Raw genomic sequence first — 17,372 nt, 5'->3', positions numbered from 1 at the left:
TCTAGCTCATCTCGACTTGAAGCCAATGACAAAAGCACTTTCATAGCTTTTCTGATCAGGTGCTACACCACAACTCTCCATATCCTTGTACCAACTAAGAGCGCTCCCAAAATCTTTCCACATCCCAGACGCATATCCATGATAGTCGTTAAGATGGTTTGATTCGCTTTGATGCCACTTAACCTCATTTTTCTCATACACCTCCATAACCTTATCAAGATCGTTTGCTTTCGCATAACCTTTTATCGTTGTCCTCCTCATACGTGACTACATTCGGTTCAAAACCATCTACTTTTATACTCTTGAAGATTTTATTTAGACACAGGTTTCATGTAGTGAGTAGACAGACAATACTGCCCCTACGTGCACCTGATATTTATAGACAGATGACTCATTCGCATTCTAGTTGCTGATGTGAAAGGATAAAGAAAAGAAGAACAGAGACTAGTGTTGCCTCGACTTGTGTAAGGTAATGATTGTATGGAAATGTTTTTTAGCGTCAGAGAGATGAATAACACATTCAGTTGAGTTTCGACCAAAGACATTGATACGCACAAGGGTTTTGAGTTAAATGTAGTCTCATAAACTTTTTTAAAGTTGTATATCACATGAAATCTTAAAACCCATAAGATAACGAGAAAACAAATCCTGTTGGTGTTATAAGTTACATACGGGATATAAGAAGCGGGACAGAGGCAGGAGCTTCCTCTTCAATCTCATGCTCAAGCTCTCCATACCGCTCAAGCACGCGCATCCTGCAGTCCTCAGCAGCTAACACTCCCGTTGAATAGGCACCATGTACTGATCCTGGGTAGCTTGTGCTAGTAGCTTCCCCAGCAAAGAATAGATTATCCAATGGCACTCTCAGCCTCTCATAGAGGTCATGAGGTTTATTCACTATGTCATAGCTATATGATCCCAATGAATTGATGTCTGATCCCCACCTTGATACCAAATAATTTATCTGCCAAAAGAAAAAAAAAAACATTAGCAAAAAAAGATTAGAGACTTAGGGGGAGAGATTATAGTAGTACCGGTGAAGATGCATCAGGAAGAATCTTCTGGAGTTGTGAAAAAGCAAATTTTGCAGCTGATTCGTCAGACCTCTTCTCTATGTCTCTAGCGAGCTGACCAGCCGGCATGTAAACAAGGACAGGATGGTTTGTGGCTTTATGCAGGTTCAAGAAATAACTGCATCCGTAGGAGGTTTCTGCAACCACTCCTAGAAACTCCACGTTTGGCCAAAACACATTGTCAAAGTTCAGTATGATCTTGTTCTCGATTCCTACACCGAGATCGTTGATAGCTTCTTGTTTCCAATCCGGAAGCTTTGGTTCGAATTCAATCATTCCTGATTTTAGGACTCCAAGAGGAAGAGCAATGACTGCAGCATCGGCAGCAAACGTGTCTCCTTTCTCGGTAGTCACCTTCACTCCGTTGTAGCGCCTGGCAATCTTGGTGACCCTGACAGAAACAAAAGGTTTAGCTTCAGACTCGGGTGATGGTGGAAACTAATTTGACAAAGGAATCTTTACCTGTGGTTTAGACGAATATCAAGACCTTTCGAAAGAGTGTTGATGACAGGACGATACCCTCTAACCATTAGACCATGTCCACCAGGCAACAGTTCTTCCTGTGAATGTTTTAACCGGACATGTTAAAAATCTAAACAAACCACTAAACAGAAGATGGCAATTTAGTAACTAACCTGGTCCCAACACTTTGCTGAGATGGTTTCAGCGTCAGCAGCAAACCACCCTTCCATACGACACAAGTACCACTGAAGCACATTATGGGCAATCCCCTCCAGCCTGGAAGAAAAAGAAAAAAAAACCTAAATTTGAGACCACATAAAATAATAACAAAAAATAAAAGCAGTAAGTTGGAGACTTAATATGTTCACATACCTCAGTTCAGGTGATCTCTTGAATACAATAGAAAAGGCTTGAGATATTGACATGTCTTCATCTTGCTCGTCCCTGACTTTACAGATCTGCATTTGTTAAACAAAGTATATAGTAAACAAAAGACACACACGCGGGAACAAGAAACAGAACAACATTGGACACCAAGTAGAACACACACCTCTTCTAGAATGTGCTCAAAAGTTTCGCCAACCTTTGTTACCAACTCCTGAGGAACTTGGTTACCAGCTTTATCGAACAGAGCATAACTGCACAAAACAGAAGCACACCGTGAGTTCTAAAACAAAGAGAGAAGACTAACTAAGAATTACATCTGGAATTTTTCAAGAATTACACACCTCTCAAGATCGTGATCATACAAGACAGAATTGTCACCGCTGGTACGATAAAGAGGCAGTCCTAACCTCCCAATGACTGCAGCCAGAGGATTCTCTTTACAGACACCATGCAACCTACCACAGAACAAAGCTGACTAGTTGTTACCATCCATGACAAAAGATCCAAAACATGGGAACAATGAGAAAGACTAATGAATTTTACCAAGATGCACCCAAATCAACAGGAAAACCGAAAGAGTAATCAGTGTGAACTCGTCCACCAATTCTGTCACGAGACTCCAATAACACAACCTGAAAACGAAAGAAGAAGACATGAGTAATAAGACTCTGATTTCGGTATGACCACGTAACTATATTCCTTCCTCGTCACAACATTGTAAGCTTTAAAAGATTGCATCGTGTTACAAACCTGAAAGGAAGCATCTTGAAGAGTACGAGCAGCCGCAATACCAGCCATACCAGCTCCAATAACTATCACTGAAGGTGTTCTCTTCTTCTTCATCCTCTCCAAGGTTGAGACAGAAGTATCTGAAAACACCATATGCAACAGTTCAGAGCCTATAAGAAGCTTAAACCCATAAAAAAAAATTCTTACATAACACAACAGAGTAATCAAAACAAACAAAAGCTAAATTCTTCACAGACATCATGATCACTAAGACTTAAACCCATACGGATTAAAGAGTAACAACAAGACATATGCAACAGTTTAGGGCCTAAAACCTATGAAAAATAAAAATTCTTACAGAACACAACAGAGTAATCTAAGAAAAACAAAAGCTAAAATTATTCACAGACATCATTACACAAGGACTAAAGGATCTACCTTTATTCAGCTGAGGATCAGTTTTGCCTTCGGAAGCCATGAATCAACAATGCTCAGCGATTCAATTACTACTACTACTGCGCGATAAAGGATCTAACGGTTTCTGCTCGGAAAGAAAGAGCGAAATTGGCAATTGAGGAGATAAACTTAGGATTGAGATCAGAAGATACGTCGTCGTATTTGAGTAGCTTGAAATCGAAGATGATTCAAAATTCTGTCTACCAAACAATTTCATGCGATTCCGAGATAAATAGCTCCGGCGACGATCAGATTTGTATTACGTGCCTGAAGCGGACAATGAGGCAAACTCAGAAAATCACAGCGAGAGAGAGAAAGAGAGGTTGAGGAGTCGCAGCTTTATTGTAATAGATTATGTTTGCTTGATATTACTGAGGTGGAGCGATTCTATTGGTTCCTTTATTTTATCTTATTTTATACGTTTTTCTCCTAACTTTATTTTTGTGATTAGGATAGACTCACACACGCTCCAGTATATTTGCAAGATAAACTCGCTCTGGTTGTAAGACACGTGTCACCTCAGGAGGATAAAGTCGGTGGTTTTTTAGACACCGGCCAAATAACTTGGGGGAACTGAAAAGCGAGTTCGTTAAGGACTCATTAGTCATTGCGTATACGAAGGGTAAATCACGTTAGCGTTTTCGGTTTTCTTTTATTGAGATTGCGTTGGAAAAGCCCGTTAGAGTATCTTTCTAGGCCCAACTCAGCCTTTATATTATGTTTTTCTTAAGCCTTTGAGATTCAGTTAAGAGAATTACATTATCAGCTAGCTAAATAATGTTGATGCTTATTACTCATCCAAATATAACACAGAAACTGATAAACTGTATCCTTTTGTTCTCAGTCACTTGTATTGATAACGTTAACTGTTTAGATAAGTTATAAGTATGACTAGCTTAGTAGATCTGTCTAATAAATTTCTTAAACTTCATGTTTATTACCTCCAGAAATAGATAATCATTATTGTAAGAATAACGACGATTTGCCACGTTAGCCTATTTTACCCATATGAAGAATGTCAGTGGTAACTGGCGCCGACACACTTAAGACCCAAATCTCAACATGTCCATAGGTAAGTCGTTGCACCGCCTACATTTAAACTACACCGAGCGAGCGAGGGGCTGCAATGATTTGGCGGTGCCAATAATACTGAAACCAATCAAGATGCCCGAAACGTGGCGACTTGTAGTTGTCAGACAACAAGTTGATGGGACCCACCCACCTCCCTTACATCTTGTTGATGAGGTGAGAGTATCTATTGCTCGATTTCTAGAGGTTGATCCTGATATGTACCTTATAACACTCTCAAGTCTTGTTTGACCAATGATTAAGGGTATTTCTATCAAGTCACATATCATCATCACACATTCTAAGGATGATTACATAGTTAGGAAAAGTAAGGTTAGTTTCAATTAATATTCATATTTTAGTAGATAGATGAGATACTATTCTTGCAAAAGGTACATTAACATTACTCAAAAAAAAAAAAAAACATAATCGATTTACGCCGGCCGGGATCTCAGATAATCGGACGCGTTTGCGAACATTGATTACAGTACTAGTAAGTAACATGACATCTCTATAATCAATCAAAATGGTCCAAGTGTTAGTTGCATTCTGGATATACGATATTGGGTTTAGCTTAAGGGCCCAATTAAGCCGAACAATACAAAATTTCAGAAATCCCCGAAGAATAACCCTAGCCCTATAAGAGATCGTTTTGAAACCTTGAGGCCGCGATGGCGGCGATATGCAGGAAGATGGATCAGGGGCGGAGGGTGGAAGGAAAGAAAGGCTAGAAGCGGCGGAGAAGTATGTGGATAAGAAACAAATCAACCTGATGGGATCATGATGTCCTTCGTTATTTTATAGTTTTCAATCTGAATTTCAATTCGCCGCTCGCTTTTCCTTGCCTCTACCACCGCTCTTACCGTCGCTCCGGTGTGCTCCGCCACCGACCTTGTGATGATCAGAACTGAAGGTCCGGACATATTTATTTTAGCTGAGGATTTCAAAGGTAAAAGAAATTTCAAAGCTATTTAGCTGATGATTTCAATAGTGTTGTGTCTTTTTAAAGAAAATTCTTAGATTTATGAAATTAATTAAGCCATTCACCCGAGTTTGACCTTTTCCTTTTCTATTTAATCTCTTAAGAAATTTGATTTTGTTGGTATTTTAATATTTTTTAGCAATTAAAAGAAGCATGTGTGCAGTAAGTTTCTTAATTTAAAACGTGCATGAACTTTCATATAACTTGGAAAAATCAGAATGCTAGTATTATAAATTAGTTTTCGAATAGTTAGATGATTAAAGAGAAATAAATAAATAAAACTACAACGTTTATCTGGTCCAATCAAATTTGATGGTAACGAAAGTCAAAATAACTTCTTTTTTTGTATTGACTTGAAATAGTGTTATACGAAATGTATCAAAGTTTTTTCCCGGTCAACTTCTAACTTCATACGTTTCTGTGGATTTACAATTAAGTTAATGATTTAGATGTAAGTTTTGATAAGTAATTAGCCGAATAATTAAGCTAATAATGGTTTGTGTTACATTTTAATTTCGGTTGTGATTCTCTACTCCATGTAATCTCAACCATTAGTTTATGTTCATGATTTTTTGAAGCTAGGGTAATTTTCTGTCTTAAATTTTGTTTTTTTTTTAAGAAAAAGAATCTTATCTGTTTTGACATCTTCAAAAACATATAATTGATTGTATTTATTTGATAAAAATAAAACAAAAATTATTGTAAGTAAACATTTATTTGGTTGGTCAAAGTCAAAGACTCAGAGTTCTTCCAAGAGAACGTAGAGGGACTCGTCTATTGCAGTCAAGTCGCCAACTACACAAAGCTCGACCTAATTAAAATTGATCTCGAATTGAATAGTATGGTTATAAACTTATAAGTAATAAATGGTCAACATTAACGTCTTTGCTTTATAGTTAGTTTTAATACACACTTAAGAGTCCAAAGATTAGTTGGAATTGGATATTGACAAGGATCCATTTTGATAATGCGTTATTTGCTAACTATATTATAGTCAGTCTCGCGAGGTCTATTTTATTTTAACATGCGTCAAGAAAAAGGTACTACCTAGATCAATAGTTTTATTTTATTTTAACATGCGTCAAGAAAAAGGTACTACCTAGATCAATAGTTTACAAGTAGCGACTAACGACTTTTTCTTCGCAAAGATAATCTAATTGTTTGGTTTGGCGGTCAAACTAGTATTTTCAACAGATTTTTTTTACTAATATGAAATATCAAACCTCTGCTTTTAAAATTTTAACTGTTGTTTTTTTATTTATAGGTAAATATTTTAATGATGACCTAATATCCCAATCAAAATTCTGCTTAATGCGAATAAAATAGGATATAATCTTAGTGGGTTTAGGTTTTCTATTTTTGTATGATATTTTGTATAGTACATTACAAACTAAACAAAAAATCAGAGCCTCTGAGGATAAAACCCTTGAGAGGCTCGCGCCAGTCACTATCTCCCAATCAGGCAGGCCGAGGGTACTCATCCCTGATTCAGTCTTCCAAGAAGGAGCAGAACTACATAAAGATTTTATAGTTTGCTACTTTAATGGAAAGTCGCCACCTTTTTTGCAAATCCAGAGTGTCTTGAATCACATGTGGGGCAAAGGTAAACGACTTGAGATCCACAACAATCCGATTAACCACTCCTGTTTGGTTCGGATACAGAGTGAGTTCTTGAGATCAAAAATCCTGGATAAAAACATATGGTATGTTGGCGACTCTATGTTTCATACTGCTCAGTGGTCCTCAGAGCACTCCAAATCTACCCCTCCCCTTAAGGCGATCAAAATATGGGCTCACCTCACTGGGGTACCATTGGATCTAAGGCATAAAAAAGGCCTCAGTCTGGTGGCAGGATTGATAGGGCATCCAAAGGAAACCGATGACTTCACAAAAGACCTGATAAGCATAACTGTCTCCCATGTTAAAGTAGAAGTGGACTTGACACAGCCTCTCCCTGATGTGGTTGAGTTTGAGCGGCAAAGTGGAGAGGTGGTTGAAGTCCTAGTTCACTACCCTTGGTTGCCACCTACTTGCGCCCATTGTCAAGAGCTTGGGCATATCATGCGTAATTGCCTAACTGCTCCGCCTCAAAAAGATCCTCCCCCTCCTCCTAAAAAACCTGTCCCCCCTATGCCTCAAAAGCAAACTCAGAAAAATCCTGCCTCCTCCAGGAAGCCTGTTTATGTTAAGAAACCTTCCCAGCCTTCCTCATCTAACCACAACCCTCCCCCACCTTCTTCCTCTGACCCTCAATCTCCAGCAAAAAACCCTCTTTCAAACTCCTCTACCTTGCCAATCCTTGATCTCGTGATCGCGCCTTCGCTTCCTTTCCAGCCTCCTGCTCCTGACCCTAACCCCTTTTCCTCCCCTGTCCGTGTCCCTAAGCCGTCTTTAAAGCGATCCAGATCCTCCCCTACCCTCTCCCCTCCTTGCTCTGGCAGTTCAAATCCCTCCTCCAACCTTCAAATCTCTTTTTTTAACCCTTTTGTAAACTCTCCTCTTCCCCTTTTTCCTTCTGCTCCTCCTAACCCCTTAACCCTGCCCTTTGACCCCTCAACTGTTTCTGTTACCCGAGGCTCCTCTCATCCTGATGGGGGAGCTTCTATTCCCTCCAAATGAGTTCAAAACTCTTTTTTTGGAATGTCCGAGGACTAAATATGCCGGACAAGCATAGGCCTTTTGTTGATTGGTTAGCATGCCATAAGCCACTTTTTGGAGCAATCTTAGAATCCCATATAAAAGAACCCTTTTTGCCTCCCATTATGTCCAAACTCTGTCCCACTTGGAATTATGCTTCCAACCACAACTCTGATGAGGATGGAAGAATAATTCTGATTTGGAAACACCCAGCCTCTGTCCAACTGATATCCCAAACCTCCCAAACCTTAACCGCCATCCTAACCCTTCCAAATCACCCACCCGCTTACTGCACGGCAGTGTACGCTTCTAATGAGATAGCTGATAGAATGGATCTCTGGGTTGAACTCATGCGCCTTCACAGTAACCTACAACTAGAAAACTCCCCTTGGTTGATTGGAGGAGATTTTAACCAGATCATCCATCCAGTAGAGCACTCTTCACCTTCAGTCTCTGCGCTTGATAATCAGATGTTCACCATGCGTGACTGCCTCACTCAGACTGGAACATTTGATCTCAGATTCAATGGGCCAAACCTTACTTGGACCAATAACCAACCTGAAAGTCCCATTGCCAAGAAACTAGACAGACTGTTGGTGAATGCCGTAACGATAGCTACTTTCCCCCATGCCTCAGTAACCTTCCTTCCTCAGCTTTTCTCAGACCACTGCCCCTGTCTGTTAGACCTCGCTGTAAGCCTACCCACTGCTGGTACCCACCCTTTCAAATTCCAAAACTACCTAACCAAACACCCTAGCTTTTCTAAGGTAGTTAATGATGCTTGGAGTAGCACCGGAAGCATGTGTTCAAATCTATCCCGGTTCTGTTGGAAACTAAAGACCCTTAAGGGAGAGCTAAAGAGACTAAATCGAGAGAACTTTTCAAAAATACAAGAGAGAGTGAGTGAGACTTACAGTTTGTTACAATGTGTGCAGGTACAAGCGCTTCAAAATCCTTCACCACAGCTATACCAAGAGGAGAGGGATCTGCACCAAAAATGGCTTTTTCTTAGAGAAATTGAAGAATGTTTCTTTAGACAAAAGTCACGGATAAATTGGCTAAGAGAAGGGGACTTAAACACCATCTACTTCCACCGAATCTGCCAAGTCAGAGCGAGTTACAATGCTATCAGATGCTTTCTCTCAGCTTCTGGTGTGTTGATCACAGACCCGATCCAAATGAGCTTAATGGCGATTGAACATTTCAGATCGATCCTTGGGCCTCGGTTTTATACTCCTCCCATCACAGTCTCGAGCGCTACTTGGTTCTCATCTCTTATTCCCTTTCGTTGCACTCATCAGCAAGTCACTGCAATGCTTCAACTTCCTACACCTGAAGAAATAAAAAGACTTTTCTTCAAATTAAACCCAAACAAGGCCCCAGGGCCGGATGGTCTTTCTTCAGGTTTTTTCAAGGCGGCATGGGACATTGTTGGTTCTGAGGCGGTGGTTTCAATCCAAAACTTCTTTCACACAGCTTTTCTACCGACCTCAGCTAATGCAACTATTCTATCTCTCATTCCTAAGCATCCAGGGGCAACAAAGATCTCAGACTTTAGACCTATTTCCTGCTTAAACACTGTCTACAAAGTTATCTCACGCTTAATGGTTGCTAGACTCAAGCCTATTCTGCAACAGCTTATCCTACCATGTCAAACTGCTTTTGTCAAGGACAGATTGCTTGTGGAAAATACAGTCCTAGCTAGTGAGCTAATTCATGGTTACCACAAGAACAAAGGGCCAAAGAGAGTTACCATCAAAGTTGACATCGCCAAGGCATTTGACACCCTGTCATGGGAGTTCCTCCTATCCTGTCTTCAAGGGTTGAATGTCCCTCCACACTTCATTGCTCAGCTCAAAGCCTGTATCTGCACAACAAGTTTTATGCTCGGTTACAATGGCACTGTCAACGGTTACTTCAAGGGAAAGAGAGGACTAAGGCAAGGGGATCCCCTTTCCCCTTACCTTTTTGTCATCGCAATGAACTGTCTATCTTATATGCTTAAGGAAGCAGCGGCACAAGGGAAAATAAGATACCATAAGAACTGTGAATCAATGAAGCTAACGCACCTGTCTTTCGCAGATGATTTGCTGATCTTTATAGATGGTTCTATTGAATCGCTTCAGAGTGTTATGCAGGTTCTTCATGAGTTTGAAAAGCGCTCGGGGCTAGCCGTGAGTTTTCAGAAAACGAGCTTCTTTGCCTCAGGCCTCTCCTCTGCTGAAATTGAGACGATCCAAGCCTCGACAGGAATGACTTGTGGTGTACTACCGGTGCGCTATCTAGGAGTTCCCATGACCTCCAAGAAACTAAACCTCTCCAACTGTGAACCACTTCTTCATCAAATCAAGACTCGCCTCTCCTCTTGGTCCGTCAAAAGTCTCTCCTTCTCAGGCAGACTACTCCTCATCAAGACTGTGATCGCAGGTATAACCACCTTCTGGTGCTCCGCTTTCATACTCCCTAAAGCCTGTATTGCTCGCATCAATTCTCTGTGTAGTGTCTTCCTGTGGAAAGGGAATATAGAAAGTCACAATACAGCAAGAGTGTCATGGGATAAAGTTGTGCTTACAAAGGAGCAGGGAGGCCTTGGGATTAAGAACCTTCATGTCTGGAATAAAGCTTGTTGTATCAAACTCATCTGGTTGCTGTTCTTCAGAGCGGGTTCCATATGGGTGGCGTGGTTCACAGATGTTGTTCTCAAAGGATCGATTCATAACTACTGGACTACAAAACCGAATCAATCCTTTTCCTGGCTCGCTAACAAACTGCTGAAGCTAAAAGATGTTGTTTACCCCCTCATCAAGCAGCGACTGGAGAATGGCCTCACAGCTAGATTTTGGTTTGACAGTTGGACGCCGTTCGGAAACTTGTCGGAGTTCCTTGACTTCTCCTCTACCAGGCTTGGCATCCCGCTAAATGCCACGGTAGCTTCCTTATGTCGGAATGGAAATTGGAGACTCCCCTCTGCAAGAACAGAAAGACAGCTTCAGTTACTCACCTACCTTACCACCGTCGAACTTACAGATGCTCCGGATTTCTATGAATGGGAGGTTGATGGTAAGGTGTTAACTACTTATAGCACTGGAACAACTTACACATACTTATGTGGAGAGGTAGATGAAGTTGATTGGGCGCCTGTAGCTTGGACACCGAATGGAATCCCTAGACACAATTTCAACGCTTGGCTAATCATATTGGATAGATCGCCGACGCGGGACCGTATGATCTCTTGGGGACTTCAAGTTTCTCCGCTGTGCCTACTCTGTAACGCAGCACCAGAAACCAGAAACCATCTCTACCACTCTTGCCAGTTTAGCTTCGCCCTTTGGTCTCTCTGTGCCTCCCGCTGTCGTCTCACGCCTTCGCCGGACTGGAATCAAACTCTCGCTCAGATGAAAGGACTGTCAAAGCATAAATCGCAGAAATCAAAAAGGTTGCTTACTCTTCTTGCATGGCAATCATCTCTTTACTGGATTTGGAATGAGAGAAACAGCAGATTACACTCCAACACCTTCAGATCAGTGGACACCATCTTCTCAGTCATCGATCATCAACTCCGAAATAAGCTGCAGAGCTTTAGAGAATCAAACCCTCGTCTCTCATCCGCTGCGATGCAACAATGGCACCGTTGAAACTACTCCGCTCTTCCCCTCGTAACCATCGAACTTCCTCTCCACTTGGGCTACTCAAATCTTGGGCTTATGGGTTCTTACTAATGGTTCTTTTAGATTGCTTAATGGGCTGCTCCCAAAACACTTAGGCTTTGGCCTGTAAACATTTTCTGTTCTTTTAATATTAAATGAATGCCAAGTTACAAAAAAAAAAAAAACTAAACAAAAAAAAAAACAAAGAAAATGTTTTAGACGAAGAACCATTCCACAAAATGTTTTACCGCTCTTCCTTCGCTTCCATGTTTGGTCCTTTAAGTATGAAACCGCGTGAAGAGGAAGAAGACTTTGGTCAACAATTATCAACTATTACTTTATTTTCGGTAATCTGACTTCACCAGATCCTCCTTACTGTTCTTTGCTCTTCCTCCCTCTCTCTCTCTAACTCTAAACTCATTCTCTCTTCTTTTCCTTCAGAATCAATTTCTCACAATCTATCAAATCTCCCCCAAAAAGTTTCCTTTCACGGCCACTCCGAGCTTTGTTGTTGTCGGAGATTTCACTTAAATGTTGTCCAAGCAAAGTTTCATTCTTTGTCTTGTTTTCTTCTTCGTCACAGCTTTTTCCGGTGACTCGAGAGCCCTCGCCGGAACCAATGAGCAGAAGAAGAACATCTCAGGCTTTTCCGGGTTTGATTTCCCGAATCCGATGCGCTTCGGCTCTGTTTCTTCTTCCACAAGCGACGACTGCGGTTTCTCTACCCCACCCACCAAGGAAACAACAGTAGAAAACAAAACGGTGAAGTTTCACTTAAAGCGCCGACAGGCAACGACCAAACAAGAATCAACACATCCAGTTCTTGAGCTCCAAATCAAAGATCTCACAAGAATCCAGATGCTTCACATAAGAGTCTTGGAGAAGAAGAACCAAAACACTCTTTCCAAACCTCATAAACAGAACAAGAACAAGAAGAAAGAAGTTGTTACCTCTCCCGCGGAGGTGGAGAAGCCTGGTCAACTGGTGGCTACACTCGAGTCCGGTATGTCTCTCGGTTCAGGCGAGTACTTCATGGACGTGTTAGTCGGTTCACCGCCAAAACACTTCTCCTTGATCCTCGACACAGGAAGTGACTTAAACTGGATCCAATGCCTGCCTTGCTACGACTGTTTCCAGCAAAACGGTGCGTTTTACGACCCAACAACCTCTACCTCTTTCAAGAACATAACTTGCAACGACCCAAGATGCAGCCTAGTCTCACCACCCAACCCTCCAAAGCCTTGCAAATCAGAGAACCAACCGTGTCCTTACTACTACTGGTACGGAGACAGCTCCAACACCACCGGAGACTTCGCAGTCGAGACTTTCACCGTTAATCTCACCACCAACGGAGGGAGCTCTGAGCTGTATAACGTTGAGAACATGATGTTTGGTTGTGGTCACTGGAACAGAGGTCTCTTCCACGGTGCTGCGGGGCTGCTTGGTTTAGGAAGAGGTCCGCTTTCGTTCTCATCTCAGCTTCAGTCTCTTTATGGTCACTCCTTCTCTTACTGCCTTGTCGATAGAAACAGCGACGCTAACGTTAGCAGCAAGTTGATCTTCGGTGAAGACAAGGATCTGCTGAGCCATCCGAACCTGAACTTCACTTCTTTCGTCGCGGCCAAAGAAAACTTGGTTGAGACATTCTACTACGTACAGATCAAGTCCATTCTTGTCGCGGGGCACGTTGTGAACATACCCGAAGAAACATGGAACATCTCATCGGACGGTGCTGGAGGAACCATCATTGATTCGGGTACAACGTTGAGTTACTTTGCTGAGCCTGCTTATGAGATCATCAAGAACAAGATTGCTGAGGAAGTGAAAGGGAAGTACCCTGTCTACAGAGACTTCCCGGTGCTAGACCCTTGCTTCAACGTCTCTGGTGTGGATAACGTTCAGCTTCCTGAGCTTGGGATTGAGTTTGCAGACGGTGCGGTTTGGAACTTCCCTACAGAAAACTCATTCATTTGGTTGAGTGATGATTTGGTCTGCTTGGCGATTCTTGGAACTCCAAAGTCAGCGTTCTCCATCATTGGAAACTATCAGCAGCAGAACTTTCATATACTCTATGATACCAAGAGGTCCAGGCTTGGGTTTGCACCCACAAGGTGTGCAGATGTATAAACAAACCTTCTTGTTGAGTTTTTGCAGATAAAAAGTTCGTTAAAGCAATTGTACACACAAGAAAGATAGCAACAAGGAGGAGGACCAGAGATTTTTTGTTCTCTTTAATATTTTTTTCATTCTTTAGGATAAATATTATTTTTCTTTCAATAATGTATTTTCTGTAGAACAAAGTTTATATCTATCTAATGTACTGATTCAACACTCAATTTCTGAATACAACTACAAGTGTGTTAATGTTAATGTTGCTTGCTATTATTATCACAAGATCTTCTATAGTCTAACAAGTAAAACTAGGATAAACTATGGGGAGGATAACAAATAATTTAGTACTTAGTTTTGGATAAGGCTTTGGTATAGTCGTATAGATATGGTTTAAATTTTATAGTAATGATCCGTCGAGTATGAAAGCACTAAAACTAGGATAAATCAGAACGTTTTGTGTCTTTTATTTGATTTTTTTTTTTTGAATATAACAGTATATTTAATTTCCTAAAACATAATCTTAGTAATAAAGTAAAATAAAAAATGAGCTAATCCTTTCCAATTTTTTTTTGAATTAGATGGATAAAGAAAGAGTCAGAATATATTATAAATTGATTTCTTTTGAGTAAGTATTTATTAAATTTCAGAAAATATATTAATGAGATAGTTTTAAATAAAATAATATTATTTCAGACCAGAGCCAACCCATCTCCTACAAACACCTGTCTGTCTCTCAGTTGTGTTCTTCGATCCTCTCTCTCTACATACCTAAAAATCTCGGCCATTTCGATCTCAGAGAGTAACGAGAAAGAGAGGATTCGCCATGACGATCACAAGAAGTGTTTTGGAATCGAAGACGGACAAATGCTATGCTCCGAGTTTCATGGCCATTAATATCTGTCTTGCTTTAATCGATGGCGCTCTCGCTCTCATCGCATTCCTTCAGGTTCTTTATCTTCTTCTTCTTCTTTTTTTAGTTCAATTTGATTTCAAAATATTTTTTTGTTGAACTGGGTGATTCTAGTCTTTAGAGATGTGTCTGTTATTGTTGTTGACCTTTTAAGTTTTAGGTCAACTCTCTGAATAAGAACTCAGGGAGATGGGAGTGTGTCTTTAGATTTGATTCAGGGATTCTGAATCCGATACGAATTATCTGTAGAAAGTTGAAACCTTTCTTTTTCAGAAGTGTAATAATAGATTTTAAGTTTTTGTTCATTGGTTCCTTTGTAATGAAAAAAATTCTCATTCTCTCTATTTTTGTTGGTTTGGGCTTATAAGATTTATCTTGGCTGCCAACTTCTTCTTTCAGTTAAATCGGTTTCACAGGAGGGATAAACGAGTTGGATGGACACGGCAGAAAGTAATTTCTTCTCGTCTTTACTGGTTGTTTATCAATGTGTTCTAAAGTAAAGTTCTATGTTCTCGTTACTTGTCATGGAGTGTATCTAACATATCCATCTATGAAAACATGCAGGTTCTTCATCTTATGATTGGCTCCTCAAACACTGGTAAATCCTATGGATATTCCTCACCTCAACAGAGATAATGAGGGAAGAATTAGATTGGTTGAGTAAGAACTCTACTCTTGTCTTTTTTTGCAGGCTCGCTTCTTTATTTTGTGGCTGCGATAATAGAAACTTGCACAAGGTGGCATCATTGGTCCAACGCATTCGGTTTTCTGCTTATGGGTAAAGATTCTTTTCTCTTGTTATGAACATGGATTTAGTATATAGTCCCTGATGAAGCGTATGTTACTTGCAGCCTTTCCCAAGATTCTGTTTCTTGCAACTTTTCTGCTACTTCTCTCTTTCTGGTACGTACTTTCTAAGTAAAACCTGGTCTTGCTATGTGATAACTTGTTTAGCGATATAAGACATTGATACTTTTTATAAAAAAAATGTTATAGGGTAGATGTTTGCCATCAGGGAAATGGAGAGGAGGATGAGGATGATGAAGATGAAGAAAATAGCATCCAGCAAATGTTGCTCGAGAAAAGCAAGAGCAAATCAGGTTCTTCCAGTGCAAGTGATCGCAGAAAGTGCTGCTCTTTCCATGGGATTCATGTCGGCACCCGACAAAAGTTTGTTGCTGCTGTATGTAATAGCTTTCGGTGTTCTGAAGTTAAGCACTAGGCTCTAGCCTAATCATTTATAAGTTATCTTATCTCTTTTGCTAGGCGGTTGTTCTTGTGTTCATCTTAATGATATCATTTGCAATCCTTATCTGGATTGCATCCGGAGATAATTCTGCAGATCCTTCGTTATTGGCTGAGGTTTTGTGCTACAATCACTCGTTGCTATTCATAAATGTTCTTGGTCTTATAAACTTTCACTAATTGTGTACTGTGTAGGTGTATGTAGATATTTTTGCTTCAATAATCCTAATCACTGGAGGAGGTCTATGCTTCTATGGTGAGTGGTTGGTTTACTTCTTTACTTGTTTGAGAGCTATTGAGCTTTAATAGGCTTTAATTGCTGTGATCTTATTAATCTTGCCACAGTGAGACCATTAGGCTTTGATCTAGTAGCAGAAACTTACAAACTCGTTTTATGTTCTCTAGGCACGCGTCTGCTCTTTAACCTAAGGAAGGTCCGGTCGGAACAAGTTTCATCAGAGATGCGAAAGGTAACTAATGATTCTTATTGACCTCCGCAAGTTTTAAATTTCTTGCAGATATCAGTCGCATTCTTACATTGAGAGTATATTTTCACCATCTATAGGTATCGGGTTTAGCAGGCGTGTCAGTGGTATGCTTCACCGTGAGCTCTTTAATCACTCTTTTCACTCACATTCCGGTAAGACATTAGTACCGAATGCATACGTGTTAAGCGAAATCTAACATTTGCCAACATTATTAACCGAAAAAACAACTTGTGATTCTCAGCTCTTCTATCATTGGAATCCAAACAAGTTACACGGCATCAAGGCATTGGTTCTTCTGATCATATACTATTTCATATGTAAAGTATTTAATCATCTTTTGTTTGCCGTTTTTAAGACCTTAGATGTAGTAAAATCCATAATGACTTGGTTTTGAACAGGTTCGACCTTACCATTAGCTTTCGTTTTATGGGTGTTGAGGGAGTTACCCCCTGAAAACAATGTGAATAGACAAGAAGAACAAACAAGAATCACTTATGTCAACTACGATACTGTTGCAAGGCAGCCTCGTCAGCAGTGGACCTCCACAACCGTTTCAAAAAACCAGGTACACACTTCTCTTTATCAACATATTAAATTACAAAGTCATTTAAGGCTCACTAAAGAAGAGGCTTTGTGAACTGCATACACTATATATAAACAAGGGTGGATATATAAACCGAATCAAACTGTAACCAACAAATACATCTGTTAAATAAATATAATTTTAGTTAGGAAGGTCAGTTCACATGTGTTTGGTTTGGACTCGGTGGTACAGGTTTCTAAGGCAAGTCCAATATAACTCAAATGAAACATCATAGCGATTGCCTGAATCAATGTTCTTCTCTTGTTACCTGGGAAAAACCTCATTGAGTTGCGTAATGGATCTAGCCTGAATATGGTGTTGTGGTGCTGGAGTGAAACTAGAGCTGAAACAAGCTCGTTTTCTACTCCCTACGTGGCCTTGGAAACAAGAGTGTGCTTATAAGATATAACTGGAGGTTTAATCCCAGAAAGCTCTGTAAATATTCTTTTTTGGTTACAGTTTTTTTTACAGTTTTAGTTGCATGATATGTGGAGAGGCTTGTGGATACACATATGTTCTTACTTCCCAGTAACTTATTGAACCAGTCTCATTGATCTGCTTTCTTTTTGGTTTACGTATAGCAATTTTCTTAT

The 17,372-nt window shown here is 40.3% G+C and overlaps 3 protein-coding genes across 4 annotated transcripts; 2 read left to right on the top strand and 1 right to left on the bottom strand.

The window, feature by feature from the left end:
* Positions 1-560: 560 nt before the first annotated feature.
* LOC108831364 (polyamine oxidase 3) lies at positions 561-3,475 on the bottom strand. Its single transcript, XM_018604913.2, has 10 exons — positions 3,090-3,475; positions 2,673-2,791; positions 2,466-2,554; positions 2,264-2,377; positions 2,086-2,173; positions 1,908-1,993; positions 1,709-1,811; positions 1,536-1,633; positions 1,035-1,464; positions 561-964 (listed from the first exon to the last, which is right to left on the bottom strand). The coding sequence occupies exons 1-10, from the start codon at positions 3,127-3,129 to the stop codon at positions 665-667; spliced, it is 1,467 nt and encodes a 488-aa protein (XP_018460415.1). The 5' UTR covers positions 3,130-3,475; the 3' UTR covers positions 561-664.
* A 1,320-nt stretch (positions 3,476-4,795) lies between these two features.
* LOC108830929 (aspartic proteinase nepenthesin-2) lies at positions 4,796-13,790 on the top strand. Of its 2 annotated transcripts, XM_056990819.1 has the most exons (2): positions 4,796-5,124; positions 12,025-13,790. In XM_056990819.1, the coding sequence occupies exons 1-2, from the start codon at positions 5,073-5,075 to the stop codon at positions 13,566-13,568; spliced, it is 1,596 nt and encodes a 531-aa protein (XP_056846799.1). In that variant the 5' UTR covers positions 4,796-5,072; the 3' UTR covers positions 13,569-13,790. The 2 variants fall into 2 exon arrangements, with proteins under 2 accessions (XP_056846799.1, XP_018460000.1); XM_018604498.2 differs by lacking the exon at positions 4,796-5,124 and having other exon boundaries at positions 11,795-13,790.
* A 470-nt stretch (positions 13,791-14,260) lies between these two features.
* Positions 14,261-17,341, top strand: LOC108830916 (tobamovirus multiplication protein 1). Its single transcript, XM_018604484.2, has 13 exons — positions 14,261-14,499; positions 14,863-14,913; positions 15,028-15,061; positions 15,155-15,241; positions 15,315-15,366; positions 15,460-15,646; positions 15,730-15,825; positions 15,904-15,964; positions 16,114-16,178; positions 16,274-16,348; positions 16,438-16,513; positions 16,595-16,761; positions 16,972-17,341. Exons 1-13 carry the CDS (start codon positions 14,377-14,379, stop codon positions 16,993-16,995), a joined length of 1,098 nt encoding a protein of 365 aa, XP_018459986.1. The 5' UTR covers positions 14,261-14,376; the 3' UTR covers positions 16,996-17,341.
* The last annotated feature ends 31 nt before the right edge of the window (positions 17,342-17,372 follow it).

This window comes from Raphanus sativus, chromosome 7 (assembly GCF_000801105.2).
Source record: "Raphanus sativus cultivar WK10039 chromosome 7, ASM80110v3, whole genome shotgun sequence".
In the NCBI taxonomy this organism is placed as follows: domain Eukaryota; kingdom Viridiplantae; phylum Streptophyta; class Magnoliopsida; order Brassicales; family Brassicaceae; genus Raphanus; species Raphanus sativus.
The sequence above is the reverse complement of the archived record's forward strand: the minus strand, read 5'-3'. Positions and strand labels throughout refer to the sequence as shown.

Coding starts and splice junctions, on each gene's coding strand:
- LOC108830929 (XM_056990819.1), top strand. CDS start 5,073: ATGATCAGAACTGAAGGTCCGGACATATTTATTTTAGCTGAGGATTTC. Junction 5,125..12,024: donor TTTAGCTGAGGATTTCAAAG/GTAAAAGAAATT, acceptor TCTTCGTCACAG/CTTTTTCCGGTGACTCGAGA.
- LOC108830916 (XM_018604484.2), top strand. CDS start 14,377: ATGACGATCACAAGAAGTGTTTTGGAATCGAAGACGGACAAATGCTAT. Junction 16,349..16,437: donor CTCTTTTCACTCACATTCCG/GTAAGACATTAG, acceptor TGTGATTCTCAG/CTCTTCTATCATTGGAATCC. Junction 16,514..16,594: donor GATCATATACTATTTCATAT/GTAAAGTATTTA, acceptor GGTTTTGAACAG/GTTCGACCTTACCATTAGCT.
- LOC108831364 (XM_018604913.2), bottom strand. CDS start 3,129: ATGGCTTCCGAAGGCAAAACTGATCCTCAGCTGAATAAAG. Junction 2,792..3,089: donor TGATCCTCAGCTGAATAAAG/GTAGATCCTTTA, acceptor TGGTGTTTTCAG/ATACTTCTGTCTCAACCTTG. Junction 1,994..2,085: donor TTGAGCACATTCTAGAAGAG/GTGTGTGTTCTA, acceptor TAACAAATGCAG/ATCTGTAAAGTCAGGGACGA.